Genomic DNA, 21,057 nt, shown 5'->3' with positions numbered 1-21,057 from the left:
CAAGTCAGTGTCTGTATCCTCGACCAGTACCTCTGTAGCTCAAATAGCTGATTTTCTCTTATACCTGAGAAAAGGACGATCCCTTTCAGCTCCCACTATCAAGGGCTACAGAAGCATGTTGGCATCGGTCTTCCGGCATAGAGGTTTAGATCTTTCCAACATAAAGATCTGCAAGACCTCCTTAAGTCTTTTGAGACCACCAAGGAGCGTCGTTTGGCTACCCCTGGATGGAATTTAGACGTGGTACTAAGATTCCTCATGTCAGACAGGTTGGAGCCGTTACAATCAGCCTCCCTGAAAGATCTCACTCTTAAGACTCTTTTCCTGGTATGCTTTACCTCGGCTAAAAGAGTCAGTGAGATTCATGCCTTCAGCAAGAACATCGGATTTTCGTCGGAAAAAGCCACTTGTTCGCTGCAACTTGGTTTTCTAGCCAAAAATGAGCTACCTTCTCGGCCTTGGCCTAAATCTTTCGATATTCCCAGCTTATCGGAGATCGTAGGCAATGAACTAGAAAGAGTCTTATGCCCTGTTAGAGCTCTTAAGTTCTATTTAAAGCGTACTAAACCTTTACGAGGCAAATCTGAAGCTTTATGGTGTTCAGTTAAGAAACCATCCTCGCCTATGTCAAAGAATGCTTGGTCAGACTTTATCAGATTGTTAATACGAGAAGCTCATTCACATCTGAGTGAGGAAGACCGAACTTTGCTTAAGGTGAAGACGCACGAAGTTAGAGCTGTAACAACTTCCGTGGCCTTTAAGCAAAATATATCTCTGCAAAGTATAATGGACGCAACCTATTGGAGAAGCAAGTCAGTGTTCGCGTCATTTTACTTGAAAGGTGTCCAGTCTCTTTACGAGAACTGCTGCACACTGGGACCATTCGTAGCAGCGAGTGCAGTAGTGGGTGAGGGCTCAACCACTTCAATTCCCTAATTCCATATCCTTTTAATCTGTCTCTTGAAATGTTGTTTTTTATGGGTTGTCCGGAAGGCTAAGAAGCCTTTCGCATCCTGGTTGATTTGGCGGGTGGTCAAAGTCATTTCTTGAGAGCGCCCAGATTAGGGGTTTGATGAGGTCCTGTTGTATGGGTTGCAGCCCTTGATACTTCAGCTCCTAGGGGTCTGTCAGCATCCTAAGAGGATCGCGAGGCTCCGTAAGGAAGACGCACTTATAAGGCAGAGTAATCGTCTAAGTCGACTTCCTTACCAGGTACCTATTTATTTAGTTTTTGTTATTTTGATAACTTCTAAATGAAATAAAAACTCTTAGCTCATAAGATGTAAACATATTTAACTGGTCTCTACCCACCACCCTGGGTGTGAATCAGCTATATATTCACCGGCTAAGTTAAATATTTAAAAATGATATTTTAATTATAAAATAAATTTTTGAATATACTTACCCGGTGAATATAAATTAAACGACCCTCCCTTCCTCCCCAATAGAGACGCAGTGGGATGAGGAGAAAATTGAGTCTTTGTTTACATGGAGTTTGGTATCTGGCCGACAGTTGGCGCTGATAGGCACACCCGCAACCTGTATAGCGATCGCTGGCGAGTTTTTTTGTACAGTTTTTTGTCTGTCGAGCAACAGAGTTGCAGCTATATATTCACCGGGTAAGTATATTCAAAAATTTATTTTATAATTAAAATATCATATTTTAGCAAACCACTCACACTTTGATACTTTTGTTTTTATTCCAACCTATAACAACTTCCCTTACATTGCATTACATATGGTCTTTAATTGATTCATTCACTGTCATAATATTATCTAGAATTAAATAAATTCTTAAAAAATTCACTCATCGTAATATTCATGGTTCTTTGAAAGGCCTTATGTGCATTAGCCAATCCAAAACTCAAGTTCTTAAACTGATAATGTCTTTTTGTTATTGAAACAGAAGTGAATGGTCTACTTGCACACTATATAGTGTACACACATAGTTAAAGCACTCATTGGAAACCTATCTTTAACAGTAACCTCATTCACCCTTTACAATCTATGCACATTTGTAGACTTCCATCTGGCTTCCTCACAGGTACTATTGGACTATTCCGTGGACTCTCACTTGGCTCATTCACACCCACTCTTTCTAACTCTTCACGCTGCTCCTCAATTTCTCTTGTAATCAGTGGAAAATAACGGGGTCTCTGATGTATAAGGGTATCCTCACTCAAATCGATCTTAAACTCAGGCAACCATGACATTCCGAAATCCTCATCTCCCTGACTCACCTTTCCCACAAAATACTATATACCTTCTGCATCTCACTTTCATTCAAATTATCACTCAATATAATTTTCTCAATCCACTTTTCATATTCTTATTCTCATAACTAAATTTCACCAGTCATTACATGATAACCTGGAACACACCTTTTGTCACCAACCTTCACAACAGTACTCATCACTCATAGCTTATCCCCAACTTGTATATTTTCTATTTCTTTTTTTTCAAATATATATACCTTTATATACTTGTAAATATACTCTAACACAGCATCATATGCATATGGTACTCTCCTTATTATATAATATGACTTACAGCCATCCACTGAGAGCATATCTTGATTATTACCTTCAATACCCAGATTTGTATGCCACCAAATCTTAACACTTGTTAGACTTTCATTGTGTTTGTGTAATTTCACATCCTCCATAGCATACACTTCTACACCATGTGATATGTTTACTCCTATCACTCTCATTAGTCTTAACATACAACTGACTCCTAATATTCTATGTAGGAATATTAAGTCGGTTGCACGTTGAATTTCTCACCTAACCTCGCTTTGATCATTTCATATATTGTATGCACTATCATACTACAGTGTTCTTCTTCATAAATTTTCAATATACTTCTTATTCACTCCATTAATCACATAAGAATCAACCTCTTTCATCCACATTCCGTCATTCGTAACAAATTCTTGAAATTTTGTATCGAGGCGTACGCATCTCTCCAATTCCTCTCACAAATCCTGGGCATATTGTCTTCCCATTCACTGCAGGTAACCTTTCAATATTTCTGTTCGTAATATTTACACAACATCCAATATTGAGTAAAACATGCGTCGTTGCATATCAACTCTCAATCATTATACAGTACTGTACTCAAACAATTTGTCATTTCTTCATGCTATTTCATATCACACATGCAAACCTTTCTACTTTCAAAATGTTCATACTTTTTAGACTAGAGGGCTCGCCCCCCTTGAACCCTCTTTCATAAGCAGTTTTTCTGCCCAGAAGTTTCACTTACTCTCACTTTTCCCTCCACTTTTTGTCCAATTCTCCTTCACTCATTTGACATTACCAGTCTTCTATTAAAAAATGAGAGTTTAATTCATGTATGAACAAATTAGAAAAATTTAAAAAGAAATTTGTATTTTTCCTAACTACAAATCCAAGTCATTTAAGTTACAGTTTTGCCTCCTCAACCACCTTGCAAGTAGCTTCTCAGTGTGCTATTGGGGTCATGGGGTTGGCTTCATCTCTACCTGCCGGTAACTACCAGCACCTCGTTATGAATTTTAATAGCAGAGTTCGATCTACATTGAAATCATACTTCTATTAAAGCAGTCAGGTACTGTATTTTTGATAAGGAAAAATACAAATTGATTTTTTTTTTTTTTTAATGTGTAGCACTATACTGTATTTCACAGCTGTGCATTAAATGTGCAAAATGTTTCTTTCAACACTTTGCTTCGAAACAAGACATTTAGTTGTATCATTATATTTTACTTCAAGATTTATATTTTTTTATTCAGAATCAGAAGAGCACAAAGAATCAAGTGAGGAAATGAAGTTCACTGTTGAATGTGTTGGCAAGGCTGGTGGGAGAATTGGGAAAATTTCAAATTTAAGAGGTCAGCCTGACATGATTCATGAAACTCCTTTGTTCTTGGTTACAACTTTGGGAGGCAGTGCACCACATCTTACTCAGGTTTGCTCACGTTGACGTTATTTTTTAAAGTTATGATTTAGTAATTCCAAGGATTTATAGTGATAACCTTTATGAGAATTTTTTTTATGCTATTGCCAAATTGTACTGTGAATCCCTTAAACTGGAATGAGACAAAGTACTTTACCATAATTAAGAATGAAAATAAAAGAGCTTTTGATGAATTAGATACCTATTTGTCCCTACACAAATACAAACCATCGTTCTCTGCTATAGGAGAAGGATGACAGTGAAGCTGGAGCACGGCAGTTAAAACTTTGAACGAGGTGTAAACAACCGGCAGGTAATTACCCTGCTGGCAGTAAGGGAGGCGACCGCCTCCCCTCTAGCTCACTGTAACCCTGATTGGAGTTCAGCTGTCAGAGATTACACTTGTTCTTCTATGATGGAAACTTTGGCACTTTTTACTTTGGAAACTATATTTAGAATTTTCTTTATAAATTTCTTTCTCTCCCTTCCTTTGTGTGTTTGTGACTGCTGTACTTATCATGCAGATTTGAACGCAGTTTTGGTAACACTTGTGTGTGTTGGTGGTCCTTTGATTACGTCCCTGCCTGGTGATCACTGGGGCTGGGAGGTCATCCTTCAAAGTGAAGCAGTCCTGGAGGAAACAGGATCCCTTCTCCTCAGGGGTCCTTGAAATCGCTTGCAATCTCTTCCCCTTTCCCCATTTCCATCGGCACTCTTCAGAGGCCGGTCCGGAAAGAGGAATTCCTATAACCTTTTACGAACCTCGAGGTTTGGAGTTTATCTCGTTTTTCCGGAGATGCAAAAAGGCTTCCTCCTGAGGGAAGATTTTTCTATTTTTTAATTTTTACCTTGTGATTTGGCAAATTGAAGAATAATATCCCGAAGCACAGGCTGACCAACCCGGAGAGTTCCTTTAGGACTCTCTAGGTTTCTTTGCATGGTTTCTTGAGAGGTTTAATGTCTACATGCCCTACCGGTCACTCTTGCTCAGGGACGTCCCTAGGACACTTCGGGATCTCCTCAATGCTGGCCATCTTGGAGGACTAGGCTGACAATGACTTCGAAGACCTTCTCAGCTGTAGCTTCAGGCTTTATTCTCAAGGAGATCCTTTTCCAGAGCTCTTCTATTCCTAAGAGCATGTTATTTGTCTTTTTTTTTTTTTTTTTTTTTAAGCCCTTGACGTGCCTTCATCCTGATTGTTAAAAACCTTCTAGATCTAGCGGGCAACTTCGAAAACAGTTATCATCTGCAGTCCAGTCATTGTCCTCGGAATGTTCTCCTTTAGTTTCGTCCTCTTTGGAGGAAGATCTCTGTCACCTTTACCGTTCTCCATCCTGACCTGCATGGAACTTCTAGGCTTGCAACATCTTTGAAGGCATTTTCACTTCAGGAGGTCCTCCTTCAAGGTGTTGTCCCTCGGAGGAGCAAGCTCACAAGGTTGCTTGTCAACTATGTCTTGATCTTTCCTCTTCAGAGGAGGATCCCTGCCGCCTCTGGCATCCTTCATCTGAAGCTTCATGGAACTTCATGGAATTTGTAGATCTGTTACAACTTTGAGGAACTTCTCTTTAGGCATTGTCCTTCAGGAGGTCCTCCTCCAGAGCACACTCACAACATTGCTTGTCAACCTTGTCCTGATCCATCCTCTACGAAGGAGGATCATTGACGCCTCGGGCGTCCTACAAATCTTCACTAGACCTCCAGCAAAGCCATGAGGCCCAATCTTCCTTTGTTTTCCTCCGGGAAGCTCTTCCAGGCTCCCTTTGGTCACTGCTTCTCCAGGTTGTAATAGTTATTCCAGATCCAGCCTACAGACCCCCATCAGGGATCATTGGAATAAAATAGCCTATGTTGTCTGCAGTCTACCTTCACCACCATTGAAGGAGCTTTCCATGACAGTGCAGATTTTCTAGGCACACTCACAGGATTTTCTTCACCAGCGTCGCATTCCTCTTCAAGGACTAAATTGTGGTGGCCTGTGGGAAACGTCCCTGTCTGGCATTCTGCTGGATGGGCGAGTCGATAGTTTCTTGTGTCTGCAAAATCAACATCCTTGTAAACTAAGGATGGGTGGTTGGGAGAGCCCATAGGGCTACCTTTCTGAGTCATCAGCAGCCATTGCCTGGGTCTCCCTTGTCCTAGCTTGGGTGGAGAAGGGGCTTGGTCGCTGACCATATGAATATATGGTCAGTCTCTAGAGCATTGTCAATTTCCCTTGCCTCTGCAGTTCATTATTAGCATTTAAACTTTTAAACCCAAGTAGTCATCCCTGTAAGGGAGGCCTACAGATGCTACTGTTCAGGATAAAATGCTGTGATCTAGTCCCTCCCCTGCTCAGGAATATTACCTGGACTCTTCGGAATATCCTCATGTCAGCTTTCAAGGATGTCAGTACGTTGGCATTCAGGGATTTTTATCTTAGTCTGCTCGTCGTCCTCACTCTCCTTTTCGAGGAGTAGTGTAAAAATTCTTCCAAATCCATTCCCCCGTGGCACCAATAAGAGTGATACGTGGGAGTAATTGCTCTGCCTACATGAACTGTAATTTGTCTTTTCCAAGATTATCCTTTGGAAGTAAAGAAGCTGATCTTAAACAATCCTATTCAGTTAGACCCATTTTTAGAAGGAGACTCAAGGTACAATAATTGTCTCTGCCATTAACAAGGGGAGGGGTGACCGCCATGTAACACCAGATGCAGTTGGCATCAATTCTTATCATCAGTTTATGGTTGACTTTTGGTGAAACACCATCCCCTTCGTATCCAATGCATAGGGTCACTTGGATCCCATTAGATTATATCTTTGAACTGTCACCCACTTGGCTTCAGTTAAGCAGAACTCAGAAAATTTTCAATGCCAAATTGGAGGGTAGATGTGGATTCTATGTCCCTCCAATCTCTAGGCTTTGTGAAAATCCCAGTCACTGCCTTCTTTCTTGGGCCTTTGCCAGACACATTTGGCAAATTGTTCCTCTTTTCAAGATAGACTGCCAAGCCTCACGAGAGAATGACTATCCCCCCCACCGGCTTTTTTTATGGAAAGTGCCCGAACTTTCGGGCACCCTCTTGTTTTTCCCAGGCTCGTAGCTTTTTTGAGGTTAACAATCCGGCGAAGGGGAGGGGGTTGGGAAACAGTTCATCTGTGATATCTCCAGTTGGGGTCACCAATGTCTCTGATGATGAAAGAAATTGGCAGAGGCGAATGAAGTAACTGGTCTCTTCACTCTGTTGTCCTCCCCTTTTCATCCTTTAGCCTTAGCAGAGCCCTGCGTCATGGGTTATCGGCTTCAGCGGTCTTCCAGGGAAAAATTTGGGCCACAGTAAAGAAGACATCATTTCTAGCTTTCCATTCCAAACTTCTCCTTTCAACTGCCACGTTTGATACTCAGAAGACTGGATACCAATTAGACTGAACTTGCTGGATCGAGTTTCCTGTTTGGACTTATTTCCAAGCTGGAGGCCACATACATAAGCCACCAAGGCATTCTAGTCTTGAGAGGGCGAGATACCTCAATACAGGAATTTGGATAGCATCACACCATCAGGGACACCTATTGTTCAAGAAAGACAGGACACTGTCTCACAGGCCTCTCCCCGGTTGAGCCTGCCACTCAAGTCTGAGCCATATCCAAACCTCTGTTCATCAGAGGTCTTGTCAGTAGAGTTTCAGGTATAGACTTTCATCCATTTGACTAATTCTGGCAAAGCACGAGATACATCACTTAACGTCGCCTTAACAAATGTTTCTTGTTAGACCAGATAGTTTATCTTGGGACAAATCAATAAAGTCAGTTCTTTACGTATAGAAGGTCTCTAAGGTATAAAACCAATTCAATCCAGGGGGTGGATTGTATCCTATCCCAGGATCACCTATTGTGCTTTAAGGAAAGCGCTTTCAGCTTCTCTCCTTTAAAGACCGTCTCGTTCCGATGGGAGACTCCCGACGTCTTCCATTACTATTTCATGTTTTTCTGGCATTGGGACAGCATTTCTAATGGACAGGCAGGCCAGATAAGGGCACAGTCTATAAGGGACGTTGAGCAGGGCTCAACAGCCTTCCTTCCGAAAGTATACCTCTGCTGGCGTAACCAAAACTTCCTAGTTGTTTGATCACCAAGCTGCTCCATCTCCTTATTACTCGCCCAGGTGACACCTCGACCATCTAGAAGTCAAAGCGGTTACTTTGCATGACACTGAAGGTCTTCAGCTGATTTGCATAGCTCTGGAGTATTCCTTGATCCAGAAATGTTCAAAGTCTCTCCAGTCACCTGCTACTTTTCAATCGCATTTATGCCAGAGTTAGTCCGGCATTCAAGAGCTCCATCTGGCAGCTTTGAAACGTCCACATCATTTTCTGTTGTCTTCACGCTGCCTCTGAGGTGAACATTTGACTCTTACGAGTAAGACTGGGATGAAAGTAAAGTATGACTGGCCTTTTCTTTTCCTTTAGATCTTCCCCTCTTTTAGGGTACAGCTTTGAAAGACCTCACTATCTGGACTCGATCTGATAATTAGGTATGCCGTGTGTAGATGTTCCATGATCAAGCATGAGAGAGTCTTTTTCCCATACTTCTTACGAGGGGGAGTGTGATGTAGCCATGCAAACCCATAATCTTGAAATGGTCTTCAAGAAACAGCATCAGCTAACCCATTTCTTTTTCCGGGTGTACAACACGGAGGATTCAGGCTCTAGAACAACCCTTAAAAGCCAGGGCCATGAAACATGCAGGTCCTCCTACAGGGATTCACGAGGTGTTAGGAATCCTTACTCTTTTAACATACAAAATGCTCGAGTTTTGAGTTCCTAGGTTGAGTTTCCAGCTATTTGGGAAGGAGACATCTTCCCACCCAGGCTTCCTTTTAATTGAGTTATCAGTGAGCCAAGTTGGTGGCCTGGTTGCTATTAACAGGTAAGTACTACCTACCAGTCATTACACCTTGTTATGATTTTAATTACCATGTTCCAGGGTTGCTGTTATCTATTCTCCTAGATAAAGGACTCAGGTCTGTATACAGGAAGTTAGTAAAAGATATTAATTACTTTAAAAAGTATGATACTGTATTACTTTGAAAGTTTATAATTTTAAGTTTATTCTATGTTATTCACATATTTTGACTTGTGTATCTTTATTATTTTTTTCAGGATAATCTTCACCTTGTTGTACAGAAAGAAAGGCCAATTTGTGTCCCTGCTCAACATTTTTGTGACCATAGTAAAACCCTCACAGCATTTAAGAAAGGTGTTGCACACTTTGCTGCACTAAAGGTAAGCTTTTATAAAAAATAATATGCAGTTTCATAATACAGTACTGTACTGTTCAGTAAAATGTCTTTATCCACCAATTTCCCAACCACTGATTTGACTATTCAGTGATGAACTATTGATACCATCATAAAAGAATATAGAGTATGCTAAAAATTCACTTAACCATGTCCATTAAATTGGAATCGTGGGGCAAAGTTTTGAAACCACCTGCCATTACATCACCACTCAGTAGATTAGGCTTCTGTAAACTTGTGTTTCAAGTAAAGTGAATGCTGTCTCAAAGATCAAAAGCTCTATTCCTAGCAATCTCCCCTGGAGTTCATATTGCTTCCTCTCCAGACGCTCAGTTTGACAGACACTTACTTGTAAAATTTAAAACATTTTACGGTATAATGTCGATTTCAAAACTGAAAAATATACTTTTGAATACTACAGGCTGGACTTATTACAATTTACTACTAGAGTGATCTTTTCCTTTGTTGCCCCTACACGACGAACACAAAGGGTGGGGGTCGACTTCCGGCTTGGAAAGAAAGGCCCCACAAGATTTACCGGCCATAGGCCCGGGGCAACGGCGGGGATGCTCCATGACGAACCAATAAAGCACCAAAACGACACAGGAACACAGAGGGAAAGGTAGGATAAGGTATGAACACAAGGGGACCGCGTGGGACACAAAGGGTCTGGGAACACAAAGAGTCGCACTTGGTAAGGAGAGCGCATCGAGATGTAATCACGACGCGACCAGAAAACTTACTGGAGCTCGAAACCTGAACAAGCATGCTCTCTGACCCCGGGTCGCCTCGTGGCGCGTATCACTCCGCCAGAGATAAGCCTGCATAGAAAACGGGAGTAGGGTAAACTACACAAAATTCTGGTTGGTTGGGAGGAGATCCCAGATACTCCTAAGAAAGTAGTTCGAGGTAAGTACTGTTAGGAAAAATACAATTGTTCCGTAACCGAAATACAAACCACGCTATTTACATTGGGTTTACCTTTTAGCGCAGCTGAAATGACGAGCCAATAGTTTTAACGAGGGTTAATTACCCCCGCGCTAGTTGGGGGGGGGAGTAGGGAAAGGGTAGCTTGCTACCCCTCCCCCCCCCACACACCGGTGACTTGCTTCACTTCACTTTTGGCTCGGCGGTGATCAGACGTGTCTGTTCATCGTCCTCGTGACAGCCTTTAATTTTTCTGCTTTTTCTTTCTACAGCTTGTGTGTTGGTTTGAAGATGACTTTCATTATTATTATTTTACAATGCGTACGTGCCCTGGTGTTGCTGGCCGCCCTTGTGGGACCTTTATGTCGGCCTTAGATACGGACCTTCACACCCTTTGCCCTCAGTGTCGGGGCCGACGGTGTGACCAGGAGAACATGTGTTGTGAGTGTAGGGAGTGGTCTGCCTCCCAGTGGGAGAGGTTTGGCCGCCGGTGTAAGAAGAAGTCCAAGAGAGACCGTTCTCCTTTGGGGGTTGCCTTGAAGGAGGAAGGTTCTCGGGACTCTTCTTTCGCCGCCCAAACCTCCTCCGAAGCTCCCCCTCGATCGGCTCCTAAGGAGAGTCGGCCGAGTTGTAGCGCAGGCCCTAGTTCTGTTTCCCGACCTTGGGTGGGGGGAGAGGGCGTCGCCTCCCATAGCGGGGCGGTTCCCCCTCCTCCTCCGGGGTAGGCCATTGATAACTCCTTGTCTAATGATGATCTCTTACAGATTTGGGCTTCCCTGGTGCTTAAGGGCTTGCCCTCCAGGGTCGCCTTGATTGACCTTGTCTCGTTGGGGGCCGCCGTTAAGCAGTCGCCGGCGGTAGCAGAGGTAGACCCTCTGTCTATCGTCGACGTCATGGTGGCAGAGGCCTCCGATGTGGCTGGGCAATCCTCTGCAGGTGCAGTTGAGGATGATGGTGCTGAGGGCTCTCCTCCCCCTTCCGTACATCCTTCGAAGGGGGAAGTGACTCCTTCGGGCTCTTCTGCTGTTCAGCTTCCTTCTAAGGGAAGTGCTTTGACTGAGACTCCCCTTCGGAGGACTGATGGTCCTGATGATCTTCCCAGTGGCCGCCTCCGCCCTAAGGCTCACCGTCCGCTGCGTCGCAAGGGCCTCCCTTCCCCTTATAAGGGGGTTAAGAGGCGCCTTTTTGGATCTTCTTCCTCCGAAGGGGACTCTCCTCGTCGTACTCGGCCTACAGCTCCTGCTCCTTTGGACCTCTGCAGACCGTTCTCCAACTCCTGCTAGATCTTCACCTTCTGGGGAACTCGTCACCCGATGGGCAACGGTCCCTTCGGGGCAAAGGGATTCTTCCCTTCCACATGCAGTGCTAGCGCACAGGCGCTCTCCTGCTCGTCAGCGCTCTCCTGATCGTCAGCGCTCTCCCGCTCGTCGGCGCTCTCCTGCTCGTCAATGCTCTCCTGCTCGTCAATGCTCTCCTGCTCGTCGGCGCTCTCCTGATGTTCGCCCTCCTCGTCAGTGCTCTCCTGCTCGTCAGCTCTCTTCTGAGCGTCAGCGCTCTTTTGAGGATCATCGCCCTGTGGTCTCTAACCATCCTGCAGTTCCTGTTGAGCTCCCTGCGTGCCATCAGTCTCCTGAGCTCTCTCATCCTGTGTCTACGCAACAACGTTCACGTTCTCCAGCGCGTGTGTCAAAAGCACATGTTCACGTTCTCCAGCGCGTGTGTCAAAAGCACATGTTCGCCCACGCACCCACGATCTTCCTGTTCCTGTTCGTGAACGCGCCGCGCCACCTGTTCCTTCACAGGATCTCACGCGTCACCCTCCTGCTCGCCAGCGGTCACCTACGCGCCAGCGATCACCTGCTCGCCAGCGTTCACCTGCTCACCAGCGCGCACAGGTGATTTTAGTATCGCCTATTCATCAGCGTTCTCCTACGCGTCAACGATCACCTACGCGCCAGCGTTCACCTGCTCACCAGCGCGCACAGGCGATTTTAGTATCGCCTATTCACCAGCGTTCTCCTACGCGTCAGCGATCACCTGTTTATCGGCGATCTCCGGACCGCCCGCGAGATTTACAAAATGCGCGCAAGCGTTCTCCAACGCTTCGTCGACCGGAGGTTCTGAAGGGACATAGTTCGCCATCTACTAGCTCGCCATCGCGCGATCGCTCACCTGCGCGTGCTGCTCGCCATCGCGCGATCGCTCACCTGCGCGTGCTGCTCGCCATCGCTCGCCAACGCGTCACCATTCGACAACGCGCCATCGCCCGCCTGCGCGTCAGCGCTCGCCAGCTCACCACCGATCGCCTGTTGATCTACATCGCCAGCGATCTTTCTCACCCACGCGGCAGCACGTTTCCTCGCCATCGTGCCAACGCTTTCGTTCGCCGCCTCGGACACGCGCTCATTCATCTGTACACCCTCGCGCCCACTCGCCTGCGCGCCCGCGCGACCGCTCGCCCGCGCGACCGCTCGCCCGCGCGCCCGCGCGATCATTCGCCTGCGCGACCGCTCGCCTGGGCGCCCGCGCGACTGTTCACCCTTGCGCGACCATCGTTCGCGGCGAATTTCGCAGCCGGTGGTAGCAGCAGGAACGCGTGTTCCTAGACAACGCTCGGGATCGCCTCCACCCAAACACAGGATTGTAGTGCAGGACAAGGATAATACTGAGGAGAGGTTAGTGCATCATTCTTCCCCACCTTCTTTTCAGGCAAGTACTGTGGTGTCCACTCCAAAGGATCGCCCAATCCCTTTCCCTTTAGCGAGGATTTTGGACTCTGTGTCCTTGGAGCAACAGACTTGGTTTGGTCCTCTGGTGCGGGCGTTAGTGAGGGTTATGAAGCCAGCACTCGCCGACCAGGGTAACAAACCAATGGCTGTCTCTCCTACGCTGAAGAGAAAGAGAGGAGTGGACTTCGTGGTGACTTCCCCCAGGGCGAAGTTGGTTCCCAAAAGGTCTGTCGCGAAGGCCTCTTCTCCTGCTCGAGTGCTTTCTCCTTCTCCCGTGGACGAGACCTTTCCGTCCTCGGGGGAGTCCAGTGGAGCGGTAGTCATCCCCTCGGCACCAAGGGGGGAGACTTCGCTTCATGGAGGAGAATCATCTCGTGAGGAAGGGGCTCCTCGAACCTCTTTGTTGGGATCCTGTATCCCTCCCAGGAGGGAATCCAAGGACTCCAAGACCGTCCCGAAATCATCGTCGAGGATTCGCCAGGAACCCACGGCTCCCCGGGGGAATGTCCACGTCTCACCCCAGGAAGAGATCCCTGGGACAGGAGACTTAGCTGCCAGCCCGCAGGGAGATCAGCAGGAATCCGAACATGCCTTCTGGCAGGTCCTAAGCCTGATAAGGCAACTTAACGGGCTTATGGATCCAGTCATCGCCCCCCGTGAAGGCAAAGACACGATCCTAGATGAAGTGTTTGACGTTCGGAAGGCCCCGAAGTCCAGTGCGGCTCTGCCCTGGTCTCGGGGTCTGAAGAGTGCCAGAGATAGGGCCAACGCTCAGCTCGCGATTCTTGCCTCCTCCAGTCGTTCCGCTGCCGGGAACAAGCTCATCCCTCCTCCTCGTCTTTAGCAGAGGAGGTATTTTGAGATTCTGGGTGAGTCCAGCCTCGCTCTTCCTCTCCATCACTCTGTGGAGGAGCTGGCGAAGGGAGTTTCCCTTGAGAAGCTCTCTGCCCGGCAGGTGTCGTTCTCGGCGGCAGAGATCCTTAGCCACGAGAAGGTTGCTAAGTGTGCCATGCAGGCCACTTCGTGGCTGGACTTTTGGCTAGGATCTCTGGGCATCCTATTGCCCTTGGAGGACTTGTCCAAGGAGACCAATAGGAAGGCCCTGGAGACCTTCTTGCTCTCGGGCACCCGCTCCATCGAGTTTTTGGCGCACCAGGTTACCACCCTGTGGGCCAACTCGGTGTTGAAGCGTCGCGATGCTGTGTCCGAGAGATTCCATCCGAAGGTCCCCGCCGTGGATGTGAGTAGGCTCCGACATGCTTCCCTTCTGGGGGAGAACCTGTTTGAGCCTCAAGACATGGAGCGAACGGCTGAGAGGTGGAGGAAATCCAGCACGGACTCCCTCCTCCATAGGGCCCTTACAGCTCGGCCCTATAAGCCTCTAGCTCCGCCGCAACAGCAGCAGCAGCCTCGTAAGGCTCCAAAGCAAGCACCGGCAATTAAGAAGGTGGTGTCTGAGCCCCAGCCCTTTCCAGCCAAGGTCAAGAGGGGCGGTAAGTCCTCCAGGGGAGGCAAGACTCCTAGGGGTGGCGGCCGCGGCCGCAAGCCCTAGGGGTGGCAGTCCCCCTGCGTGTCCACCTGTGGGGGGATGCCTTCAGCGTTGCATCCGCAAGTGGCAGCAACACGGGGCCGATGCTTGGACGGTCTCAGTGATCGGCCAAGGCTATCGCATCCCGTTCACAACATCTCGACCTCCCCTGACAGCAAATCCAGTGTCGTTGATCTCCTATGCCACGGGATCGGCAAAGGGGCTGGCCCTTCAGGCCGAAGTCGAGACCATGCTTGAGAAGGGTGCTCTCCAGGAGGTTGTCGACGGCTCCCCAGGCTTCTTCAGTCGACTCTTTCTTGTAAAGAAGGCTACTGGAGGCTGGAGACCCGTCATCGACCTCTCAGCTCTGAACGGGTTTGTCAAGCAAACCCGGTTCAGTATGGAGACAGCAGACTCGGTCAGACTTGCGGTGAGACCACAAGACTTCATGTGCACACTGGATCTAAAGGACACGTACTTCCAAATCCCAATCCATCCGTCTTCCAGGAAGTACCTGAGATTTTGCCTAGACGACAAGATCTACCAGTTCAAGGTGCTGTGTTTCGGTCTCTCCACAGCTCCTCAGGTGTTCACCAGAGTGTTCACCCTGATTTCATCTTGGGCGCACAGGAACGGCATTCGTCTCCTTCGTTATCTGGACGATTGGCTGATCCTAGCAGACTCGGAGTCGACCCTGCTTCGGCACCGAGACAGGCTTCTGGATCTTTGCCAGGATCTGGGGATCATGGTAAACCTCGAGAAGTCCTCTCTGCAGCCGTCCCAACGACTGGTTTATCTAGGCATGCTAATAGACGCCAATCTCCACAAAGCCTTTCCATCAGACGACCGGATAGCAAGACTGAGGAGGGTGGCGGAACCCTTCCTCAGGCGAGAAGAACTTCCCGCCCAATCGTGGATGCGTCTCTTAGGTCACCTATCCTCCCTGGCTCGTCTGGTTCCAAACAGCCGCCTCAGGATGAGATCCCTTCAGTGGCGGCTCAAGTCCCGGTGGAATCAAGGATCCGATTCCCCGGACCTTCTGATCCCAATGGGGTCTCTGGAACAGACGGACTTGCGGTGGTGGCTGGTCGACGAGAACCTGCGGAAGAGAGTGAGTCTTCTCGTCCTCCCCCCAGAATTGACTCTGTTTTCAGACGCGTTAAAAGAAGGTTGGGGGGCGCACGTTCTGAACCAGAGGGCCTCAGGCCTTTGGTCAGAATCAGAAAAGTGCCTACACATCAACCTGCAAGCATTGAAGGCCATCTTTCTGGCTCTTCAGCAGTTCCAACGGTCCCTGGCGGGTCACTCCGTGGTGGTGATGAGTGACAACACCGCGGAAGTGGCTTATATCAATAAGCAGGGAGGCACTTTTTCGTAGCAGCTATCCCATCTTGCAGTAGAGACTCTGAGGTGGACCGAAACCCACTCGATAACACTATCAGCTCGCTTCATTCCTGGCAAGAGGAATGTGCTTGCCGACAGTCTGATCAGGGCCTTGCAGATAGTGAGTACCGACTGGTCTTTGGATCCTCAGATAGCCAACAAAGTCCTGACTTTGTGGGGTTCCCCGACTGTGGACTTGTTTGCGACAGCTTTGAACTTCAAGCTGCCCCTGTACTGCTCCCCAGTCCCGGACCCCAAGGCACTCTGGCAAGATGCTTTCCAGCAACGGTGGGACAACATCGACGTGTACGCCTTCCCACCATTCTGTCTGATAAGAAGGGTGCTCAACAGGACCAGACTATCGGTCAACTGTTCGATGACTCTGGTAGCTCCTCTATGGCATCACGCGTAATGGTTTCCGGACCTTCTGCAGCTCCCGAGGGAGCTTCCTCCACGACACGAGCTTCTCAGAAAACCCCACTCCGGCGTCCCTCACAGGGCCGTAGCGTCTCCTCGCGGAGAGAGGCTTTTCACAACAGGTTGCGGAGAGAATGTCTTGGCACCTGCGAAGGTCCTCTGAGGGAGTCTACCAAGCAAAGTGGAGTCTTTTGTGGTTGGTGTCATGGAAAGGGTATCTCTCCACTCGATGCCACTATTCCAGCAATAGCGGACTTCCTCGTTTATCTGCGGGAAGAAATTCGCCTTTCTGTCTCGGCAGTGAAAGGCTATCGCTCAGCCTTAATCTTGGCCTTCATACTGAAGTGCATGGATATTTATTCATCGCTAGAACTCTCTTTACCTGCCCCCAGTCGGAAGTGAGACCTCCTCCTTGGAACGTGGTTCGAGTCCTCAGGTCTCTTAAGAGACCTCCCTTCGAGCCATTACGCCAGGCCTCCGATCGCCACCTGTCTTGGAAGACGGCTTTCCTACTTGCTTTGGCTTCGGCCAAGCGGGTTAGTGAACTTCGTGGTCTCTCGTACGACATCGCCCATTCAAGGGGATGGGAGGAGGTAACGTTCAGGTTCGTCCCCGAATTTGTTGCCAAGACTCAGAATCCTGGAGTGCCGGATCCTCGCTTCGACTCTTTCAGGATCGCGAGTCTCCGTTCTGTAACAAGCGACCCAGACCAGCTGCTACTATGTCCAGTGAGGTGTCTGAGGCACTACTTGAAGAGAATGGCTGCAGTCCGTCCTCAAGTGCGAGCTTTGTTTGTGAGCACAGGCAGGACTAAGAGGAGGGTCACCAGGAACACCATTTCAGCTTGGATTCGAAGGGTTATCCACCATGCCTTGAATCCTGACCTTCCTCCGTCACGTCGCCCTCGGGCCCACGATGTCAGGGGTGTTGCTACATCCCTGGCCTTCAAGAGAAACTTCTTTGTGATGCAGGTACTTCAAGCTGGGGTCTGGAAGTGTCAAACGAGCTTCACAGCCCACTACCTGTAAGACGTGACCCACAGGAGCCTCGATACGTTTTCTATCGGCCCTGTGGTGGCTGCGCAACAGCTGGTCTAACCTCAGGCTCCTTTTTGGACAAGTAGCAGTAGGTTGAGGGCGTTGTTACCCGGTCTTAGTCTGCGTGAATGAAAGAGTATGTCAGATCCTTACTTCTTTCTTCATTCTCCCCTCTCTTGGGGAAGCAGCATCCTGGTCCTCGCATAGCTGACCTCGACCTCTGCAGGTAACCCATGCTTCTTTGTGCTCCTAGTATTAAGCTTAATACTGTTGCGTCTCCCATACCCTGACGAGGTGGTATTGGGAACGTCCTATCCTAGAATTCCTATGTGAAGGTCTCAAGGTCAACTTCATAGGACGAGTCACTCTCTCCTCCACACACTGCTTATGTGGGCCACTCGTTCCTAGCGATTCTAGGAACTTGTGAGGTACAGGGGCTCCCTTTCTCTAGTGCTGCTCACTGAGGGATCGAGCCCCTGGGCAAGCCGAAGTCAGTAAGGCTGGGGACTTTCCACCCTTCCTAAGGGGTAAGTCACCCAATGTAAATAGCGTGGTTTGTGTTTCGGTTACGGAACAAATGACAAATTCGAAGATAATTTGTATTTTTCCTAACCATACAAACCTTAGCTATTTACACATATGTGCCCGCCATCCCTGACCCCCAAGTCAAGGCCTACCTCTAAGTGAAGTGAAGCAAGTCACCAGTGTGTGGGGGGGAGGGGTAGCAAGCTACCCTTCCCCTACCCCCTCCTAACTAGCGCGGGGGTAATTAACCCTCGTTAAAACTATTGGCTCGTCATTTCAGCTGCGCTAAAAGGTAAACCCAATGTAAATAGCTAAGGTTTGTATGGTTAGGAAAAATACAAATTATCTTCGAATTTGTCATATTACTTAGAATTTGTGATACTGTATTGGTTGAAACAAAAGAAAAGTAGGAACATTTTTGAATTTTTAAACAATATGAACATCAGGAGAGTTAGAATGTGAAAACTGGACTGCCATTGATTTGTTTAATGAGCAGTTAAACGACAGATGGAGCGAGGAGCCCTCCCCCCTTACAGTACCTGTCAAAGTTTCTCCACTTATGTTTGCAACCACATTGAATAAGGACATATCAATGCGCTCGCAAATGAACTTGAAATTTTCTTCTAGAAAGTGAATAGTAGCTGGTGGTTGTTTTTGGGAAGCAAGATACATGTTTTTGGGAGGATGAACTTTACACCCAGTGTTTTTTATTAAACCGCCTGTAAATTCCATATACTCTCTCTGCTCGTGCTTGGGGGCATGATTGTTCTCAGTCATCCCTGTGTGCTGATTTGAGGTTGGGGCCTCCTTGTGGTGGCAGACGTATGCTTTGAAGGTGAGAAAGAGCTGTGCTTCTTCCTTCCACTCATTAGGTGCATCTGCTTTTGCTGCTCCTGCTCTTATTCCCCTAGCTCATTTAGGAGTTTATTAAGGAAAGGATATACAAATACAAGTTAACACAGTACTTTATTATACAAGTACTGTAAGGAAACATACAATACTGTTAGTGAACTACTTTAAAACAGTGTAGTCCGTTATTTGTAATTTTGACCTAAGGGCTCCAATTATACGCTGATTTTCATTCTTCACAGGTGTCTGTTACCTTACCCCCATGAAGGCTCAGGGGTGACTGTATATCTCCTATCCTTCCAGACGAGGGGAAGGATGGATAGAATGCCTTCAAACTCATTACAGTTCTTAGAGATGTACAGAAGGTCCTCACCTTATACACACCTTCTTGGAACCTATTAAGTTTGTTAAGTTGAATTTTGGGAAATTTTGTCCTAGGGTACCCCTAATGTAGCTCCCAGGCCTACGATTTCCAGCTGCAAAAGTCAACAAATAGTCTCGTTTCATATAAGATAAATACCAGATTATTGTAAGTGCTGTATTGCTTATTGAGTCCCTTGTCAGGCTGGGAGGAACGTAGAGAGTAGAGGTCCCCTCTTTGTTTTGTTTCATTTGTTGATGTCGGCTACCCCCCAAAATTGGGGGAAGGGCCTTGGTATATGTATGTATGTATTACAGTATACAGACTTTTGTGTTTGCATCTGTGAGTGTTTGTAAGTTGAGGACCTTTTATGTTGTACTGTATATACATTTGGACAACAGCCCATACAAGGATACAACACAGGTTTTCCTTTGACTGAGTACCATTTACTCTTGGTATAAATCTAACATAATACCTGACATTTCAGTGTACAGATTGTTAGGAGGTTGGTAGGCGTCATCACCTTTGTGCCTATACAGGACAAGGTGCTCTGTCATTTGTTTCATAGGTACTTCCTCCTACCTAAGGATGAGTCTCCCAATAAAGGATGATGCTATGTATTTGTGTAGGAACAAATCGTAGATTTTAAAAGTAATTTGTATTTTCCCTAATTATTAAAGGACTCAGGTTTCTATTGTTGAGAAAAATGTAGATTAATTCTAAAAGTGTGATTTTCATAGGTACTGATTGGCTGATTGTTCTGTTAAGTACTTGATGTGCATCTCACCCTACTACCTATTCTGTTTGCTATTGGCTGTCCATTGCTCTAGTGAATCAGTGGGTCTTGTGAATGAAGAATTTTTGAGCATGTAAGAGTCGCTGTTTTCGTATCCGTTTTTTTAGTATATATAAGCATCCTTTACCATAGTTTTATTCCAGATGTTCTCATAAAGAGTATGAATATAGTTTATAGAACAGACTTTCACTCAAGCCATTTTATTTTTATTTTTGTTGGCTGTTTCATTATTTCAATTCATAGGATTCTTACCATAAGTATTCTATATTTAAATTTTCTTTTCATTTCAGAGTCACAGTGTATGTGTATCAGTTCAGGATCCATCAAAAGCAACACCAAGTGGTTACAATGAAAAGAGAGGCATCTCACTGTGGACGTATAGTGGCAGACAAGTTTTATCAGCGGAAAGGTCAGCAAAACAAACGTTATGAAAAGTTTTCAACTACCCCCATTTAAACACGAATTTTTACATACTCTATTATTCACAAGAGTAGTTTAGCTCTAATTTGAAATGCCCATTGTTCCTCTGCGTATAGAAACCTTTCATCCTTTAAAATGGGGAATGTCTTCAGTATAGCTGGAAAGGTATTTGAAATCGTTAATGAGGAAGTTATCGACAGGTGGTAAATGTGAATGAATAGCTCCCTCCCACCTCATTCTCCTAACAAAGACTCTTCACTTTTGTTATTGGTTGCAACAAGTTCAAATGTACTGTTGCATTCTATCAAAGAATGTTAAATCTTTTTCTCATAGATTTTACTTTGAATGGTTGATATTGGCATAGTGTTAATGATGAAACAAAGCGGGAATTCACATGTAGGTGAAAGGATGGACTCTGCATTGGTTTATGGTTAAACTGGTGATAGGTACATACTCAGTTTCTGCTTAGGGGCATGATATTTTGCAGTTATCCCTATGTGCCGTTAGTAGACCTTTGATTCTCTGTTAACCTTTAGAAGAATCAAAGGATTTATCTGTAACATGTCCCATATATACTTACTTACTTTTACTTGGATGGCTGCTTTTCCGGTCCAATACAGCAGGGGAACCCCACTCTCTACAGGACCTCCACTGTTGTTTTACCTTATTTGTTCAGATTATTTAACGTTTCATATCGCGTATTGTTCATTTACTGTTAAATCGTCACTGTCAAAAGACTCTTGAAGTAAGAAAATCTTCAGTTTCCTCTTGAAAGCCTTTATGTCTTCAATCATTCGAATGTTTCGTGGGAGCTTATTACATAGTCTCGGGTCACATATTTAAAGGCCCTGGAGCCTACAGTAGACA

General features: G+C 46.4%; 1 protein-coding gene across 3 annotated transcripts in view; it reads left to right on the top strand.

Moving 5' to 3' along the window:
- Positions 1-21,057, top strand: part of LOC137623340 (queuine tRNA-ribosyltransferase accessory subunit 2) — a 257,642-nt gene that overhangs the window by 178,086 nt on the left and 58,499 nt on the right. For all 3 annotated transcript variants that reach the window (XM_068354153.1, XM_068354152.1, XM_068354151.1), the window contains exons 2-4: positions 3,776-3,951; positions 9,082-9,204; positions 20,061-20,179. In XM_068354153.1, coding sequence (XP_068210254.1) covers positions 3,808-3,951; positions 9,082-9,204; positions 20,061-20,179 — 386 coding nt within the window. In that variant the 5' untranslated portion in view covers positions 3,776-3,807. The remainder of the gene's footprint in view (positions 1-3,775; positions 3,952-9,081; positions 9,205-20,060; positions 20,180-21,057) is intronic.

The sequence above is a fragment of the Palaemon carinicauda genome, chromosome 30 (assembly GCF_036898095.1).
Source record: "Palaemon carinicauda isolate YSFRI2023 chromosome 30, ASM3689809v2, whole genome shotgun sequence".
In the NCBI taxonomy this organism is placed as follows: domain Eukaryota; kingdom Metazoa; phylum Arthropoda; class Malacostraca; order Decapoda; family Palaemonidae; genus Palaemon; species Palaemon carinicauda.
This window is presented reverse-complemented; position numbering and strand designations above follow the sequence as displayed.